The 17,512-nt window shown below is 51.7% G+C and overlaps 1 protein-coding gene across 1 annotated transcript in view; it reads left to right on the top strand.

Annotated features, from left to right (window-relative positions):
• RAB11FIP4 (RAB11 family interacting protein 4) overlaps window positions 1–17,512 on the top strand; it is a 113,400-nt gene that overhangs the window by 29,473 nt on the left and 66,415 nt on the right. Inside the window, exons 2-3 of the mRNA XM_065897071.1 lie at window positions 3,978–4,065; window positions 6,970–7,058. Of these exons, the coding sequence (XP_065753143.1) occupies window positions 3,978–4,065; window positions 6,970–7,058 (177 nt within the window). The remainder of the gene's footprint in view (window positions 1–3,977; window positions 4,066–6,969; window positions 7,059–17,512) is intronic.

Here is a 17,512-nt window from a genome sequence, read left to right as displayed (position 1 = left end):
CAGTGTTAGGACTCTGCACTTTCATTGCCGAGGGCCCAGGTTCAGTCCCTGGGTGGGGAACTGAGATCCTGCAAGCTGCCTGGCGCGGACCAAAAAAAGAAAAAAAATGCGGCTAGTCCAGCCAGAGTTCATGGCGAGCCCTCGGTGAACCCTGCCTGTTTCCTACAGGGCTGTATAATGGTTGGTGTGGCACCTTCATACCCACTGCTTTCTTGGACTTTCACTCTTTGAAGAGCACTGTGGGAGCCCTGGACCCACCGCTCAGCGGTGTTCCAGGGACTTTGCAGTGGTCCCCAGGACCCCATCTATCTGCCTGTCATCGAGCACCCTGGCACCTCTGCTCCAGGCTGGCTTTCCCTGGAGGCAGGGGGACAGATAGCCTGGCCCCACCCGTGTCTCCCAGCCCTGGGGAGCTACGGACTCCATGGATTACAGAATCTGAATCTGAATCCACAGCCTGCTGCCCCTTTCGTGGATCTGAGGTTGGGCCTCCATATCAGCCATTCAACGCTCGGTGACGACTCTGCCCTTGCCTCACATCAGAGATAATTAAAGCATAACCCCAACCTTGGAGAGGATTGTAGGGGTGAGCACCGGGAGCCCCAGCCCATCCCTGCATTCATAGACCCCCTAGAATGCCACTGATGAGAGGGCAGGAGGAGAGGAGGCGGGGCACCAGCTGGGAGGGTGGGTGGGTTCCCCTTGGCACCTGGGCATTTCTATTCTCAGAAGCCACATCATTGCCTGGCAGTGTCAGAGGCTGCCTGGCTGGGAGTGTGGGGACAGCTGCAATGCTGAGGAGGCGCCGGCCAGGGCGGGAGCTGGCAGAAAGCCACCTTCCTCCTTCTCTGGAATTCTTCCAGCCTTTCCCAAGGGCCTGCTAGGTGCCAGGTTCAGGGGGGTCACAGAGAGAGGATGCACAGCCTCTGCCCACCCCTCACCCCCAGAGTCACGCCCGAGTGGAAAAGCAGGGTCAGCTGGGACAGAGGTACAAGCTCAGGGCCACCAAGGTCAGGGAGGGAGGAGGGCTGCTTGTATGGGGTCTTCCCTTGCTCACTCAGCTTCCAAACCCCACTGGGTGTGTCCCCATAATTGGAGCGGGCTTCAGAGCCCTGCAACTGCCTCACTAGAAAAGTGTACTGTGGGCGTGCAAGAAACGTGGTCCTTGTGGATAGGTGAATCCCCCAGGATGGCTTGGGCTTTGGAGAATGTGGTGGGCGGTATGGTGGGCTGGAGGGTGTCTGCCGTGACAGTATTAACAATAGCAGCAGTGACGATAATCCTTTCCCTACATGCTATGTCTACAGTTTCCAAAGTGCTTTCGTACCCTCCACCTGCCACCCAGCCCCAAAGGAGTCTGGGAAAGAGCTCATCCTTGCCCGACTGTGCTTTAGATACTGATGGTGATTACGGGGGGGAGGGGAAAGGTGCCTGGCCACCAGCATGTGAGAGTGCGTGCACGTGTGTGTCCACGTGACCGTGTGTGATTAGCCAGAGGGGCCAGCAACTACCATCACCCCCCAGCAGAGTGCCCGGCTCATAGGCGGTACCCAGTCGTCCTCATTGAATAAATAAGTAAACGAATGCTTGCAGGTGTGCTGTAGAGGGGCTGCCACTAAATTACAGGTTGATTTAGAAGTGGGCTTCTGGAAGAAATATCAAGAGGCTGCATTTCAGGTATTGGAACTCTCAGGGGGAAAAAACGGGTTCTGACAAAATCGGCCATTGACAAAAACTGGGAAAAAAAAACCCAGAGCTCACAAGTTTGAAGTCAGATGCTCTGATCAAAGACCAAATTGAGACATCCTTACAGAGAACAATTTGGCAACTGTTATCAAAAGGCTTAAAAACTTAGATGTCTTGTAGAACCATTTATTTTCATTTATTCAACAAATATTTATGAAGCTTCTATTACATGCCAGTAATGGTGGGAGCTACAAGGTATACAGTGGTGATCAAAATAAACATGATCCTTGATCTCAAGGAGCTTACTTTCTAGAGGGGTAGGGGGGAAGCTACAAATTAATAAAATTATCACATAAACATATAATTACATATTGCAGCAAATGGTTCTGAAAGAAAAGTATAGGGTGCTACAAGGCAGGGTAACAGTGGGGTAGGCCCTAATTAGATGGGCAGGACAGGCTTGTCCGGGAGAAACATTTCATAGAGGTATAAATGGAGACCTGTGGGATAAACAGACATTGCCAGATGATGAGTGGGGAGGACAAGCATTTGAGATACAGAGAACAGTATGTGCAAAGGCCCTGAGGCAGAAAAGAGCTTGGCTTGCTTGAGGAGCTGACTGAAGGCCAGTGTGGCTAGAATGCAGTGAGTGACAGAAGCAGTGGGAGGAGATTTGGCTGGAGGGGCCCGAAAACATACGGTGTTGTAGGCCATGTTGAGGAGTTCGGTGGGAAGGGAGGAAGTACGCAGTCAGGGAGTAGGACATTTGAGTGAGTGATGTTGGAGGAGGGACAAGCAACGGTGAAGCCTGGGTCCTCACTGTGGCCAAGGGGCCTGGGCGGCTGAGGTGGGATTTGGAACAACAGGAGGTCAAGGTTCTAAAAGGCCAGGCAGTCCACTGGTCATTCGCACAGCTGTAGAACCCCCCAAAGATGAGTTGTAACAGCAAAAAGTTGGAAATGACCACAATGCCCAGCTATTATGGGTGGTCAATAAGTAAATTATGGTATAGCTACTGGGCAGAATATTTATAACCACTAAAAATGTGAGTGGTACCCACTGGGCAGGGAGGGGAGGTGTTTCTGATATACTGTTAAGTAGGGGAGGAACTTCCCAACATCAGGAATGGCAGATTCCTTTGGGCTACACCTATTTACAAATTTATTTTTTTAACACTTTTCATTGAAGTATAAGGTACAAATAGGACAGAAAAGTGCACTGGCCACAAGCGGACAGCTCAGTGAGTTTTCACTGTGTAACCAGACCCTAGATCAAGACAGAGAGACGACCCTGGTGTCTTCCTCCTGCACAGTTGCACAGATGTAGCTGCTATCTTGACCATAATTGGCTTTGCCTTAAATCTTGATGTGTAATTTGTAATTTTTAAATAATGGATACGTACGTCACATAATTATTTCCTCCCTGTAGATCAAGGGTGTCTCAGAACTAGAAAAAAAAAAAAGTGGTTAGAACTACGTGTTTTAAAGAAAAGTGGGAAAGGGGAGGGTTTTTGTTTTTGTTTTCAATTCATTAATTTATTTGTTTTTATTTTTGGCTGCATTGGGTCTTCACTCCTGTGCGCGGGCTTTCTCTAGTTGCTGTGAGCGGGAGCTACTCTTCATTGTGGTGCGCGGGCTTCTCATTGTCGTGGCTTCTCTGCAGAGCACGGGGTCTAGGTGCGTGGGCTTCGGTAGTTGTGGCTTCAGTAGTTGCGGCTCGCGGGCTGTAGAGCACAGGCTCAGTAGCTGTGGTGCATGGGCTTAGCTGCTCCGCGGCATGTGGGATCTTCCCGGACCAGGCCTCCAACCCGTGGCCCCTGCCCTGGCAGGCCGATTCTTAACCACTGCGCCACCGGGGAAGCCCAAGGGGAGGGTTTTGATACATTGTCTTTTCTAGAGTTTCTGCAGTGAATTTATATTATTTTTGTATGAAAGAAACTGCTGAGTTAAAAAAAAATCAGTGTTTCTTTTCCACGTGCCAGTCTTAGAGAAATAACTTGGGGACTGAAGCTCAGGCCAAACAAACCCGGGTTCTGAGCACTGCGGTGATGGATGTGATTTTCCTCACTCGTGTCTGTCGACCTCAGAATAAAGTGGCCCCACCGCTGTCTGGGGCTGGCACTGACCCCGCCGAGGGGGACAGGGCTAGGAAGGGGACTGCTGGCGTCCCCTTGGTTCAAGTGACAAACCCTCCCTCCCTCCCGGCCTCCCTGGCCAGCCTCAGGCCAGCTCTGTGAACTCTCTGGGGGCATTTCCGGGGGCCTCATACCTGTCCCTGCTTCCTTTCCACAGGTGGAAAAACTGGTGAAGTATTTGGATCCCAACGACCTGGGGAGAATCAACTTCAAGGACTTTTGCCGAGGGGTGTTCGCCATGAAAGGTGAGGTCTTCTGGGGGGAGGGGGGTCCTAGGGGTTCCCAGGATCCTGTCTGGCTGGGGAGGCTGGCGTGGCTTGGGTTTCAGCTCAGATTCCCCCCCACGGGGGTCCCAGGAGCCCAGGATGGGTTCCAGAAGTAGGCTCTGCCTTTGACTCCCCCAGGGGGGCCAAGGGGAAGGGACTTGGGCTCTCACAGCTGTGCCCGCTGGTGAGGGGCTGTGGGTGTCACTGAACCTCTGTCATGTGGTCCCACACCGGCAGCCAGGCATTTCTACCCTTCCCGTTGTCTGTCCCCTTCCCGAGAACGGCCCCCCTCCCTCCTCTCCCCTCCCCTCCTCTCCCCTCCCCTGCTCTCCCCTCCCCTCCTCTCCCCTCCCCTGCTCTCCCCTCCCCTCCTCTCCCCTCCCCTCCTCTCTCCTCCCCTCCCCTCCCCTCCTCTCCCCTCCCCTCCTCTCTCCTCCCCTCCTCTCCCCTCCACTCCCCTCCCCTCCACTCCCCTCCCCTCCCCTCCTCTCCCCTCCCCTCCTCTCTCCTCCCCTCCTCTCCCCTCCACTCCCCTCCCCTCCACTCCCCTCCCCTCCTCTCCCCTCCCCTCCCCTCCTCTCCCCTCCCTCCCCTCTCCTCCCCTCCTCTCCCCTCCTCTCCCCTCCCCTCCCCTCCTCTCCCCTCCCTCCTCTCCCCTCCCCTCCTCTCCCCTCCTCTACCTTCCCCTCCCCTCCCTCCCCTCCCCTCCTCTCCCCTCCCCTCCCCTCCCCTCCCCTCCCCTCCTCTCTGCCCCTCCCTCTCCTGAGGGAACTCATCTCCCTCAAGGACATCAGACTCCTGAGAAGTTTCCCAAAACACAGGCTTCAGTTTTGAACGAGGACAGTTCAGAGCTGGTCCCCTCATCTCCCTGCCTCTGTTCTGAATTTCCTTCATTTGTTTCCTCCCCACTCCCTCCTCCTAACTCCTCTGAATTCCTTCCTGTCTTCCCTTTAGGGGGGAATATAAAAACCCCTCTCGTTTTCCCCCCACTCAAAGGCAGTTATGAGACGCCTGCAGGAATCAGAGTGTGGCCACTCGCTACTGAAGTGTTCGTCTGGAGACAGTGGTCCAGCTCACCAGCCTGTGAGGAGAGCACAGTTTACATCTGGAAGTCCCCGGGCCTTGCTGTTATCTGTGGAGGATGCCGTGTTTCCCTGTCTGTGTGGCTCAGAGCAGCACGAAGCCTTCCCTGTGGGGTCCCTCAGAGTCTGGGAGGGTGGGAAGGAAGCAGGAATTCCTTGCATAGAAGTGAGGGGCGAAAGGAAGTGAGCAGAGAGGTCGGGGGGACTGTGCAAGGCAGCCCCAGGAAAGGTTTCTGAATGGGGTTGCTTGACTCAGTAGGGCCGCCACTAACTGTGCCCGGCATGTCCCTGTGCTGGCGCTCTGCAGGTCTGACCTCCTGTTTGCTGTTCTGAGACCAGTTCCAATGTGTGGAGGTGAGGGGTTCCTCCCATGCCAACAAACAATTTTCAAACACCAGCAGGGTGTCTGAGGAGAATTCAGCTCAATTTTGACACCGTCTACCTGGAGGTAGCGTCGGATTCCACAGGTTAAGGGCTCAGTCCTATAAAACTGTCTCCCACCCCCATTTCAGAAGCCCGTCACAAGCCCAGGCTGTTACCTATGCTTCTGACCAGCCGGCTGTAAGTCAGAGGTTCCCACGACCCCCTCCTTGGGTTGGATTAATTTGCTAGAGTGACTCACAGAACTCAGAGAAACATTTTACTCACTAGATTACCGGCTTATTGCAAAAGGATACGACTCAGGAACAGGCAGATGGAAGCGGTGCGTGGGGCAAGGTGTGGGGAAAGGTGCAGGTCAGCCATGCTCTCTCGGAGGGCACCACTCTCCCCAAATCTCCATGTGTTCACCAACCCGGAAGCTCTCTGAACCTGGTACTTTTGGGTTTCTGTGGCGCCTTCATCATAGTCGTGATCAATGAAATCATTGGACATTGGCGATTGATCCAACCTCCAGGCCCTCACCGCTCCCTGGAGGTCAGAGGTCAGAGGTTGGGACTGAAAGGTCCAGCCCTCTAATCACCTGGTTGGTTCTCTTGGCAACCAGCCCCCATCCTTAGGTGGGTCCCCAAATCACCTCATTAACATAAAAAGATATCTTTGTCACTCTCAACACTTAGGAAATTCTGAGGGTTTTGGGAGCTGTGAGTTACAAACTGTGAATGAAGGCCAAATACCTATTTACTTATAAATCACAATATCACACCTCCTTTGTCCGTTACGATTTGGGGGCATTTGTTCAGGGGAGGGAGGCCAGCTGTGTAAGTCTGCAGCAAGTAGCGCCATCCTGAAGGTGGCCTTCCGTGTTCTGGAGTTTGCAGGGTTGCAGAGGGCCTCAGCCTTGCAGCCCTGGACTGTGTGTGTTTGGAGTCCCTGTGAGCCAGGCAGGGAGTATGTTCTTATATCCCCTCCTCCAGGAAGGCCTCCTGGATTCTTTTTGCCCCAGCCTCCCCTCCGCAACTGGGAGTCTGTCTTCTGTATGTTCCCTGATGCTGTTAGTCCCAGTGGAAGAACGTCTGGAGGGCAAGGACCTGTCTCGGCTCCCTCTGCCTGGCCCTGGACTGGCTTCCCTGCAGACTGGGTGCCCCATCTCTGCCCCTGAATGATCAGCTGGTCTCTTGGAGACTTGGGGCCTCTGCCTCCCTGCAGCCCTACCCAGCCAAGGCTTACTCATCAGAAGCAAAGCTGCCCAGGGAATTCCCTGGCAGTCCAGTGGTTAAGACTCTGTGCGTTCACTGCCAAGGGCCCAAGTTCGATCCCTGGTCAGGGAACTAAGATCCTGCAAAAAAAAAAAAAAAAAGAAGCAAAGCAGCCGGGCTGGGCTGAGGCTCTGACCCTCCACTGTCTGTCTGTCCATCCACAGGCTGTGAGGAGCTGCTGAAGGATGTGCTGGCCGTGGAGAGCGCTGGGACACTGCCCTGTGCACTGGAGATCCCAGACTGCGTGGTGCAGGTGAGAGGGGCGGCCACCGCGGAAGGGATGGGGAGCCTCCAGCCGCCCACCTTACCCTGCTTGGTCTTCCGTCTTCTTGCCTTTGCTTCGCCTTTTTGGTGTCAGGGAGACCCCAGAGCCCCCTCTGAGGGCCCTTTGGCTTCAAAGTCAAGAAAGAGATTTTGGAACTGGTGCAGTGCAGACCCTTGGGAAGCCACAGCAGAGGGTGTAGGGGCTGGGAGTCCTCACAGGGCACCTTCCCCCACTCTGAGGTCCCAAGGAGAAGCTGAGCTCCAGAGGGAAGGTGGTACGCTCGAGGTCAACAGCAGGCAGGGAGACAATTTTTCTCTTTTCTCCAACACCAGCTGGATGTCCAGCAATCCAATCTACTCCTGACACTAACTGCCCAGGGGTGGTGCAGGCCCCAGGGCCAGAGCCTTAGCCTCGCTTGGGAGCAGCCACAGACGGGGCACCCAGGCTACCTGCACTTCTGCTGGGGCCAGCTACAAATGCAGGGTTCTCCCAACCCCCCTCAGGTTCCGTAGTTCACTAGAACGGCTCACAGAACTCAGGAAAGCACTCTGTTTATGATTATTGCTTCATTATAAGGGATACAATTCAGGAAAGACGCACGGGGCAAGGTATGTGGCCGGGAGGCGGGGGCACTCTCCAGGGGCACCACGTCCCTGCACGGCAGTGTGTCACCAACCCGGAAGCTCCGGGTCTCATTGCTCTAGAGTTTGTACGACCCCATCTGCAGCCCTCTCACCTCCTGCAGGTGGGCGTGGGTGGGGCTTAAAGTTCCCCACTTCAAATCACCAGTTTGGTCTTTGTGGTGACCAGCCCCATCCTGTGGCTCTCTGGGGATCCCACCTGAGTCACCTCATTAGCATGAACTCAGGTGGGGTTGAAAGGGACTCCTTATGAATAATAAAAGTCACTCCGATCACTCAGGAAGTTCCAAGGGTTTTAGGAGCTCTGTTCCAGGAAGTGGGACAAGGACCGCAGTCCCCATGGCTCTGTCTTACTGTCATCATCACCTAACGGTTTGTTTATTATGAAACTTCCATCGTTTTCCCAAACACTTGCAGAGTCATCTTACAGACGAATACAGTTCATGATGCCTGTACTGACGGTCTCTAGGGTCCCTTCTGGCGGAGACAGCCCGCCAGAAGGGCTGGAAGAGGATCGTCTTGGTTTGTCATCCAGGCTTAGCTCCAAAACCTCTTCTCCACCCTCTGGTTGGTGCCTCATCTGACCCCAAACATGAGTCTTTTCTATAGCTGAAGGAGGCCCAGGACCCCAGAGGTCACTTTGGCCAATGGCATACTTCTTGGGATCCAGCTGGGTGGTGGGCTCAGGGCCGGGACTGGGGGAGGGGATCCCTACAGGGGGCTGTGGACAAAGAGTGTAGTTTGCCACATCGGTAACAAAGGATGTTGTGGCCATGAAGCCATCAGCCACTGCAGCTGCTGCCCCCCCCCCTCAAACGGTGCCCCCTGAGGGGATTCAGGATGGAGAAAACAGGGTACTGGCCCTAGAGAGCTAAGGTGCATAAAGGAACGATTTCAGTGAGCCCAGACTCTTGCATCTTCCCGTACAGAGAAAAGGGCTGAATTCCTTAACTTGAGATGTCTGTTTTTCTTAAATTAATAGTAAGCTTTTGATGTTTTGACTACCTGGTTTTTTTTGCAAAACTCCTGTATGTCCTGGCTCCTTCCTTACGTCTTAGGAACAGTGCCTCAGAGCTATCTGCCTGGGCGTAAGTCCTCAGTAAGTCTGCCAAATAAAACAAAATTCTTGGGACTTCCCTGGAGGTCCAGTGGTTAAGATTTCGTGCTTGCACTGCAGGGAGCGCAGGTTTGATCCCTGGTCTTGGAACTAAGATCCCACATGCCACGCCATCGCGCAGCCAAGAAAAAATATAATTCTTGACTTTTAAGTTGTGCTTTTTTTTTTTTTTTTTCCGCTTGACAGGGCCCTAATGCCCAGAGCTGCCCAGCAAAATGGTGTTACAGAAGGCCAAGGCTCAAAGGTGGCAGAGACCCAAGCCGGGTACCAGGGCCTCCAAGATAGGTCTCAGGTGGTTGGACCCCAGGGTGCTGTGCCCTCAGGGATGAGTGAAGAAGAGCTGGGCTCCAAGAGGTGCAGAGGCCAGCAGTGAGGGCTCCAGACCTGCCTCAAGGGGCAGCAGATGTGGGGTGAAGATGCATTTGGGCCTGACTGATGGGACCAGGACCAGAGCAGAGGACCCCAATGCAGGACGAACACTGAGAGCGTCCTGGGAGTCTTGGAGCGGGGCCCTCGTGGACTGAACAGGAAATGGGGTAACGAGGTAGGCTGTGGGACCAGTCAGAACTGGGTCCATACCCCGCTTTGGCCACTGAGGAGCCCTGCAAACCCAGGCACGTTACTCTCAACTCCTCAGAGCCTATAAAACAGGGCTCGCCATACCCGTCTTGTGAAAATTCACTGAGAAAACAGGCTGCTAATATGTGAGAATCCCCTTCCTCCCAGTGCCGTGTCTTAGAGATTCGTGTGAGAAATGGTGCTGAAGTCTGCATCTTTCACCCTTGGCTACCAGTGTTTCAAAATCACGTCAAAATAAAGGCCTGCATGTGAGGAGCTGGAGGTCAGAGCGGAGCCCTAGCCGGGCTTCCGCACCAGCCAGCCGTACCAGGGCCGGGTCCCGTTCCCGCAGCTGTGGGCTGCTTTCGTGACCTCCGCACTAGGCCGGCCACACTGGCAGGTGGAGAAAAGGGGAGAGATAGGCGTGGAGGAGTTGGCTTCTGAGAGAGCGCTCTTCTTTTTGTTTATTTATTTATTATTTTTGGCTGCGTTGGGTCTTCGTTGCTGCGCGCGGGCTTTCTCTAGTTGCGGCGAGTGGGGGCTACTCTTCGTTGCGGTGCGCGAGCTTCTCATTGCGGTGGCTTCTCTTGTTGCGGAGCACAGGCTCTAGGCACACAGGCTCAGTAGTTGTGGCACACGGACTCAGTAGTTGTGGCTCGCGGGCTGTAGAGTGCAGGCTCAGTAGCTGTGGCGCACGGGCTTAGTTCCTCCACGGCATGTGGGATCTTCCCGGACCAGGGCTCGAACCCGTGTCCCCTGCATTGGCAGGCGGATTCTTAACCACTGTGCCACCAGGGAAGTCCCGAGAGTGCTCTTCTTTTTAAAGCAATATTGTTTTCTCCACAATGCAACATGTGGAGGTTACAGAAAAGCAGAAAGATCAGGTCGGTCGAATCCCAGCAACCCCAGTGCCCCCCTCATCTCCTCTCTCGGGACTTTAGGTGTAAGCCCCTCCTTGTGAACTCTTTTCTGCCCCCGACCTGTCTGGCCCTTACAGGTGGCTCGGGTGGTCGGAGCCCAGCGAGGTGGCTGTTGATCCCTGGACACGCTGGGCAGCCTTGTCCGTGAGCGCCCGGTAGGCAGAGTGGGGGGCTGGGGCTCTGTTCCTCACGACAGGCTCCTCGGTGCTGGGAGGGCTGAGGGGGCAGAGCGCAAAGCCAGCCTGCCAGACCAGTGGGCTCCTGCAGTGAGGGGCTGAAAAGGCCTGGAGGCCCCGTGGTGTGAATGAATCCCTCCCTGCTCAGGCTCCTGCACTGTCTGGGCAGCTCTGGGCAGCTCTGGGTTCCATTTGGCTAAAGGCCACGAGGGGCGAGACCATAGCTCCTCAGGTTGCGGGGAGCGGAGGGGGCCTGCCTGGTTCACGTACTCATCCTGCAGGCTCAGCCCTCAGGGTCCTGTTGTGTCCCAGCTGTCCCCTAGGGGTCAGCTTGAGACCAGCCAAGCAGAGGGAGCCCGGATCATTACTTGGGCTTCCCAGGTGCTACTAGGGGAGGAGTGGTTTGGGACCAAGCGAGGATGACGTAGGATGGGACCACAGGAGCATGCCTCCCCCCACCCCCAGGGTGGGGCGGGGACCTCTGACGTCAACACTTGACAAGAGGGTCGTAGTTAAAGTAGTGAAGTAGTGAAACACTCCGTGGTGCTGGTTAGTAAACAGATGCAAACCCGGCAGCCTGAGGGCACCCACCCCATTCACCCCTCTTCCAGGCCCCTGGAACCCAAACCCCCCAAACCAGCTATCACCACAGGCGCTCTGGGCCTGCCCTCCAGACAATGCAAGTCCATCTGGGTAGGTGGACCTGCATCCCACCAGCTCTTTTTTTTCTAATTGAAGTATAGTTGATTTACAATGTTGTGTTCCCTGCTGTACAGCAAAATGATTCAGTTATACATATACATATATATACATTCTCTTTCATATTCTTTTCCATTATGGTTTATCACAGGATATTGAATATAGTTCCCTGCACTGTATGGTAGGACCTTGTTGTTTATCCATCCTATATGTAATAGTTTGCATCTGCTAATCCCAAACTCCCAATCCATCCCTCCCCCGCCTCACCTCCCCCTTGGCAACCGCAACTCTGTTCTCTATGTCTGTGAGTTCGTTACTGTTTCATAGCTAGGTTCATTTGTGTCATATTTTAGATTCCACATATAAGTGATATCATATGGTACTTGTCTTTCTCTTTCTGACTTCCTTCACATAGTAGGATAATCTCTAGGTCCATGTGTGTTGCTGCAAATGGCATTATTTCATTCTTTTTCTGGCTAAGTAGTATTCCATTGTATATATGTACCACATCTACTTTATCCATTTATCTGTTGATGGGCATTTAGGTTGCTTCCATGACCTGGCTATTGTAAATAGTGCTGCTGTGAACATAGGGGTGCATGTATCTTTTCAAATTATAGTTTTGTCTGGGTATATGCCCAGTAGTGGGATTGCTGGATCATATGGCAACTCTATGTTTAGTTTTTTGAGGAACCTCCATACTGTTCTCCACAGTGGCTGTACTGATTTACATTCCCACCAACAGTGCAGGAGGGTTCCCTTTTCTCCACACCCTCTCCAGCATTTATCATTTGTAGACTTTTTAATGATGGCCATTCTGACCAGTGTGAGGTGGTACCTCACTGTAGTTTTATTTATTTAGTTAGTTACTTATGGCTGTGCTGGGTCTTCATTTCTGTGCGAGGGCTTTCTCTAGTTGCGGCGAGCGGGAGCCACTCTTCATCGTGGTGCGTGGGCCTCTCACTATCGCGGCCTCTCGTTGCAGAGCACAGGCTCCAGACGCGCAGTCTCAGCGGCCACGGCTCACGGGCCCAGCTGCTCCGCGGCATGTGGGATCCTCCCAGACCAGGGCTCAAACCCGTGTCCCCTGCATTGGCAGGCAGACTCTCAACCACTGCGCCCCCAGGGAGGCCCTCACTGTACTTTTGATTTGCATTTCTCGAATACTTAGCAATGATGAGCATCTTTTCGTGCCTGTTGGCCATCTGCCCCACCATCCCACCAGCTCTTGAACTCACTGGATGTCACCCTGCCTGTGTCCTTAGAGCCTGCAGCGCCCTGGCGCAAAAAGGGCTTGGTAAACCCAACTGTTGGCAAGTTTTCTGATGCAGGTGGATTTGAGTTTGGTCAGAGGGGGCGCTGGGTGTCGCAGGGGTCCATGGGTTGGCATCCCGAGGCTGCGGTCTCAGGACACGCCCTGGGAGCCCATCGTGAGGCTGGCCCACTTAGCGGGCTGCCACTGCACATGGGTTGGCATCCCGAGGCTGAGGTCTCAGGACACGCCCTGGGAGCCCACCGTGAGGCTGGCCCACTTAGCGGGCCGCCACTGCACTCCCTTTGTGCAGCTCCAAGACCTTACGGTGTAGGGGTCTCTGTAGGGTGGGGACATGGGCACTCACAGAGAGCCCCACCCTCGGGCCTTAAACGCAAGCGGGCAGTGGGATGAAATCTGACTCATAAGCCCTCATGTGAGATCCTGGGTCGTCCTCCCACGTGGGCTGGTTCATAGGGAACCCCATAAAACGCATAGGGTGTCAGGCCACCTGGTTCTCCTCCTGTGTAACCGCCATCCCAGCGAATGGTGTCACCATCATCCAGCCCCTAAGCCAGAAAGTCATCCTTGATGCCCCACATCCAGCCAGCCTGAGTCCTCTGGTCCCCACTCACCCCTCGTCCCTCTCCCTCTGCTGACTCCTGGCCCCTCAGCGTCCCCAGCCTTTCTCTCTCCAGACCCACATCCCACAGTCACCTCAGGATCTTCCTAAGGAGCTGGCACCACCCCCACTTCGGTGGCCCCCTCATCACCAGTGGGATAAAATCCACCACTTCTCCAGCCTCACCTCTCACTGCCACACTTCTCACACCCCAAAATTGGTGACACCCAGTTGCTCCTTATTTACTGAAAAGACCCTGTTCTCTCTTGCCTCCCAGACTTTGCACAAGTTCTTCTTTCTCCTGGGATGGCCTCCCACCCACTGTCCCTGGGATAACTTCTGCTCATCGTTTAAGACTTAAGTAGGTACCTCCTCCTCCAGGAAGCCTTGTCTAGTTCCCTCTGCCCCCAGCCTGGAGTGGGACCTGTGCCGAGCTTTCCTGGGGCCCTGTGCCCTCTGTCATCCCTGCCTTCACCTCACCCTCCAGGACATCTCCATGTTCCCCACACGGCGACACCATTTTCACCTGGTGGTGGCAGAGCTCGAGCTGAGTTCATCTCCTTCGCACCCAGCACAGTGCCCCTAGTGAACACCCTTATCCACGCACCATAGATCGTTTCTCTGAGTATTTCTAGGATTTGAAATCTAGAAATGGAATTGCTCTATCGAAGGGTATGCAGATTTTATTTTTTAATCGATGGGGCCAAATTTTCCTTCCAAAAAGACGGTACCAATTGTATCATCCAACAGTAGATGAGAGACTGCCCGGATCCTCAGCCCTTTGCCAGTCCTGGAAGTCCTCCATCTACCTACAGGCCCCCCTTCTACTCCTCTCCCCTCCCTTCTCCCACTCACCAATCTGATGGAGGAAAACTCACTCTCACTTTCATCTGTGTTGCCATTTATGGTGAAGGAGACCATCGTTCCTTCTGTTCACTGGGCCTGTGGATTTCTTCTTTTGTTAATTGCCTCTTTATAGTCTTTGCTCATTTTCTGTTGGGTTGTCTTTTCCTTTTTTTTTTTTTTTTTGCCTTTTCTTTTTTGGGGGGGCCGTGCCTCACAGCATGTGGGATCTTAGGGATTGAACCTGTGCCCCCTGCAGTGGAAGGGATTGAACCTGTGCCCCCTGCAGTGGAAGCGCAGAGCCCTAACCACTGGACCGCCGGGGAAGTCCCTGGGTTGTCTTTTCCTTATTGATTTGTATGAAATCTATATACACAAAATCTCTATATATTCTGTCAGTCTATGCCTTTTGCTTATATTTTAATTTTGGTTTTGGTGTCTTTTATTGCATAAATTTTAAAGTTCGGATGTCGTCATTATCAGTCCTTTTATGCCATTTACGTTTTGTGTATTATGTGGTGCCTTCTTTACCTCAAGGTTATAAACATACTATTCTCCTGTATATGTTTTTCAAATACTTTTAGACAAAAATTGTTTATGTTTAGCTCTTTGATCCATCAGGAGCTTATTTTTGGTTTTGGTGAGGATAATATCTGGCATTTTTATGTTCCAAATGTTGCCAGCTGTTCACATTCCTGCTGTGGAATAGTCCCTCGTTCTCCACTTATTTGAAATCTCAGCCCTTTATCGTGAGCTAAATTGCCGTATAACGTGGGTCTCTTTCTGGACTCTGGTCTGTTGTATTGATCTATTTGTCTACCTGTTTCTAAGCCAGTTTCAGTTACCCTTGCTTTACCGTGTGATATCTGATAGAGAAAGCCTCCCTCATCATTCTTTACTTTTAAAAAATTTTTTGTTATCCTTACATATTTTCTCTTCCAGAATACTCTTTTTTGTCGAAATTCATTTAAAATCCTGCTAGGGATTTTGTTTGAAATTTGTACATCAGTGGAAGGGAACTGGCTTTTTTACAGTGTTGAATTCTCTCATCCGAGAACGTAGTAAATCTCTTCATCTTTTCTGGCCTTCTTTTATGCCCTTCAGGAAAATGTTATGATTTTCTCAAATAGGTTTTGCACATTTCTTCATAGGGTGACTCTATTTTAGAATTTCTGTTGCTGTTACATGTAGGATCTTTTTGCCATGATATTGTCTAATTGGTTATGGCTAAGTGTCTAGGAGACGTTTTGATTTTTGGTGTTGATCTTGTCATGACGACCTTACTAAACTCCCTTATTAGTTCTAATAGTTCAATTACAAACTATTTTCTAGCCTGCTTAATCTATATAACAATGCAGCCATATTCTTTTTTTCTGCATAAATTTAAATAGCTGCATGATATTTCATTGCAAGAAGACAACCACATTTATTTACCAGTTCCTTATTATTGGTCATATATATATGTAATTTTTTTTTTTCTTAACCTACTTTGGGGGATTAACAAAAGCAGTGTTTTAAACACTCTTGTAGCTAAATTGTTCCCCACAGAAGCACTTATTGTTTTAGAGCAAGCCAGAGGTTGGCAAACGACAGTTCCCATGGGCCAAATCTAGCAGCTTGTTTTTGTAAATAAAGTTTTATTGGAACATGGCCACGCCCATCTGCTCACCCTTGTGTGTCTGCTTTCCCATCACAGTGGCAGAGTTGAGTGGCTGCCACAGAGCCTAAACTGTTTACTATCTGCCCTTTACGGAAAAGGTTTGCCAACCTTTAAGATAAATTCTGATAGGTGGAAACCGTTTTATCAAAAGGATACAAATCTTAAAATTTCTAATACATCTGTCAAATTCCTTTCCAGAAAAGTTGTCTCAATTAATCTTTCATCAGGATCGTGTCAGATTCCTCCTACCCTTTGTTTACTGGCTGTTCTGCTTTCTCAAATCTTTCTCATTGACAGGCTAAAATTAGGATTGCTCCTTTGAATTATAATATGGTTGAACTTCTTAAATTGCCTTTATTGGTCACCAGGAGTTCTTTCTTTTTTTTTTTTTTTTTTTTTTTTTTTGCGGTACGCGGGCCTCCCACTGTTGTGGCCTCTCCCGTTGCGGAGCACAGGCTCCGGACGCACAGGCTCAGAGGCCACGGCTCATCGGCCCAGCCGCTCCGCGGCATATGGGATCCTCCCAGACCAGGGCATGAACCCGTGTCCCCTGCATCGGCAGGCAGACTCTCAACCACTGAGCCACCAGGGAAGCCCCAGGAGTTCTTTCTTCATTAATTGCCTGCCCATATCCTTCACCCTCATCTCCATAGATGTATTCATTCCCATTGATGTAAAACAACTAGAAATATTAACTTTTGGACATACCTCACAAATATTTTTTCAGCTTGTCATTTCTTTTTAACTTTGTTTATGACAGCAAATCTAAAAGGTTTTTAGAGCCAACTCAATCTTTTCCGTTGCAGCTTCTGCCTTTGGTGTACTACTTAGAAAACTTTCCTACCCAAGGCTGTGACACTATATTCTGTTTTATTTTTATTTTATGTATTTGGTTTTCATGTTTAAAGCTTTGATCCACAGAGTGAATTTTGATGTCTGTGGTGAGATAAGGATCCTGTTTTCCTTTTTCCCCTCAGCCCCTCTTACCCTCCCTTCTGCCCAACTCACCTCGTGGGAACCAGAAGCTCTTGACAAGGTTATGCTTAAGGGGTCCTCGGGGGCCAAAACAAACCGGGGTTTGCTGGGAATGAGGGCATCAGCCTGAGCCCAACCTGGCTCTTCTGCTCATAATCAGAAGGAGCTTGGTCAACCTCCAGTCTTGCCAGAACAGTTTTTAAAAATCTGCCCTGAACTTCTCTCCAGAGCTGGCCTGGGGGTATGTAGGGCCTGAAGGTCCAAGTCCACCATTGCTTAATTTCATCCATTTTGAAGCAAGCATTTCTAAAACCACTTTTGCAACAATGATACTTTTAAATTCTAAAAATACTTTTCTTGACAGCCTCTGATTCAGCTGTGCTGGTGAAGGTGTAGGTGGTGGCACCATGCTTATGCTGGTACGGGGACGGGGGAGCGTGTTTCCTAGCTCAGGGAGGGGCCTTACTTGATCCTTTCCTCTCATATATGGCCCCAGTTTTTTTTTTTTCTGTTCCAACACCTTCCTCCTTCCAAAGGAAAGAATAATTTACTTATCCGAAGCCCGAGAATTTCTGTAAGAATAAAAAGATCCTTAAGTCATATCTTTGAGAAGTAATTAAACTCTGATTAAACACCAAAGGTGGCTGGGACAGAAGCAGAGCCAATGTTGATGGTTGCCTTGGTCTGTCCTGGACCATCTGTCCCCCATCTTCTGCCCCTGACCATCCCGACCCTAGGAAGGCTGGGTTCAGCTGGCCCACTGAGACCAACTTCCAGGACACTCTTTTTTTTTTTTTTTTTTTTTTTTTTTGTGGTACGCGGGCCTCTCACTGTCGTGGCCTCTCCTGTTGCGGAGCACAGGCTCCAGACGCGCAGGCTCAGCGGCCATGGCTCACGGGCCCAGCCGCTCCGCGGCATGAGGGATCTTCCCGGACCGGGGCACGAACCCGTGTCCCCTGCATCGGCAGGCGGACTCTCA

This window comes from Phocoena phocoena, chromosome 19 (genome assembly GCF_963924675.1).
Source record: "Phocoena phocoena chromosome 19, mPhoPho1.1, whole genome shotgun sequence".
Classification (NCBI taxonomy): Eukaryota; Metazoa; Chordata; class Mammalia; order Artiodactyla; family Phocoenidae; genus Phocoena; species Phocoena phocoena.
Note: the sequence above shows the minus strand (reverse complement) of the source record. Positions and strands in the feature narration are given on the sequence as shown.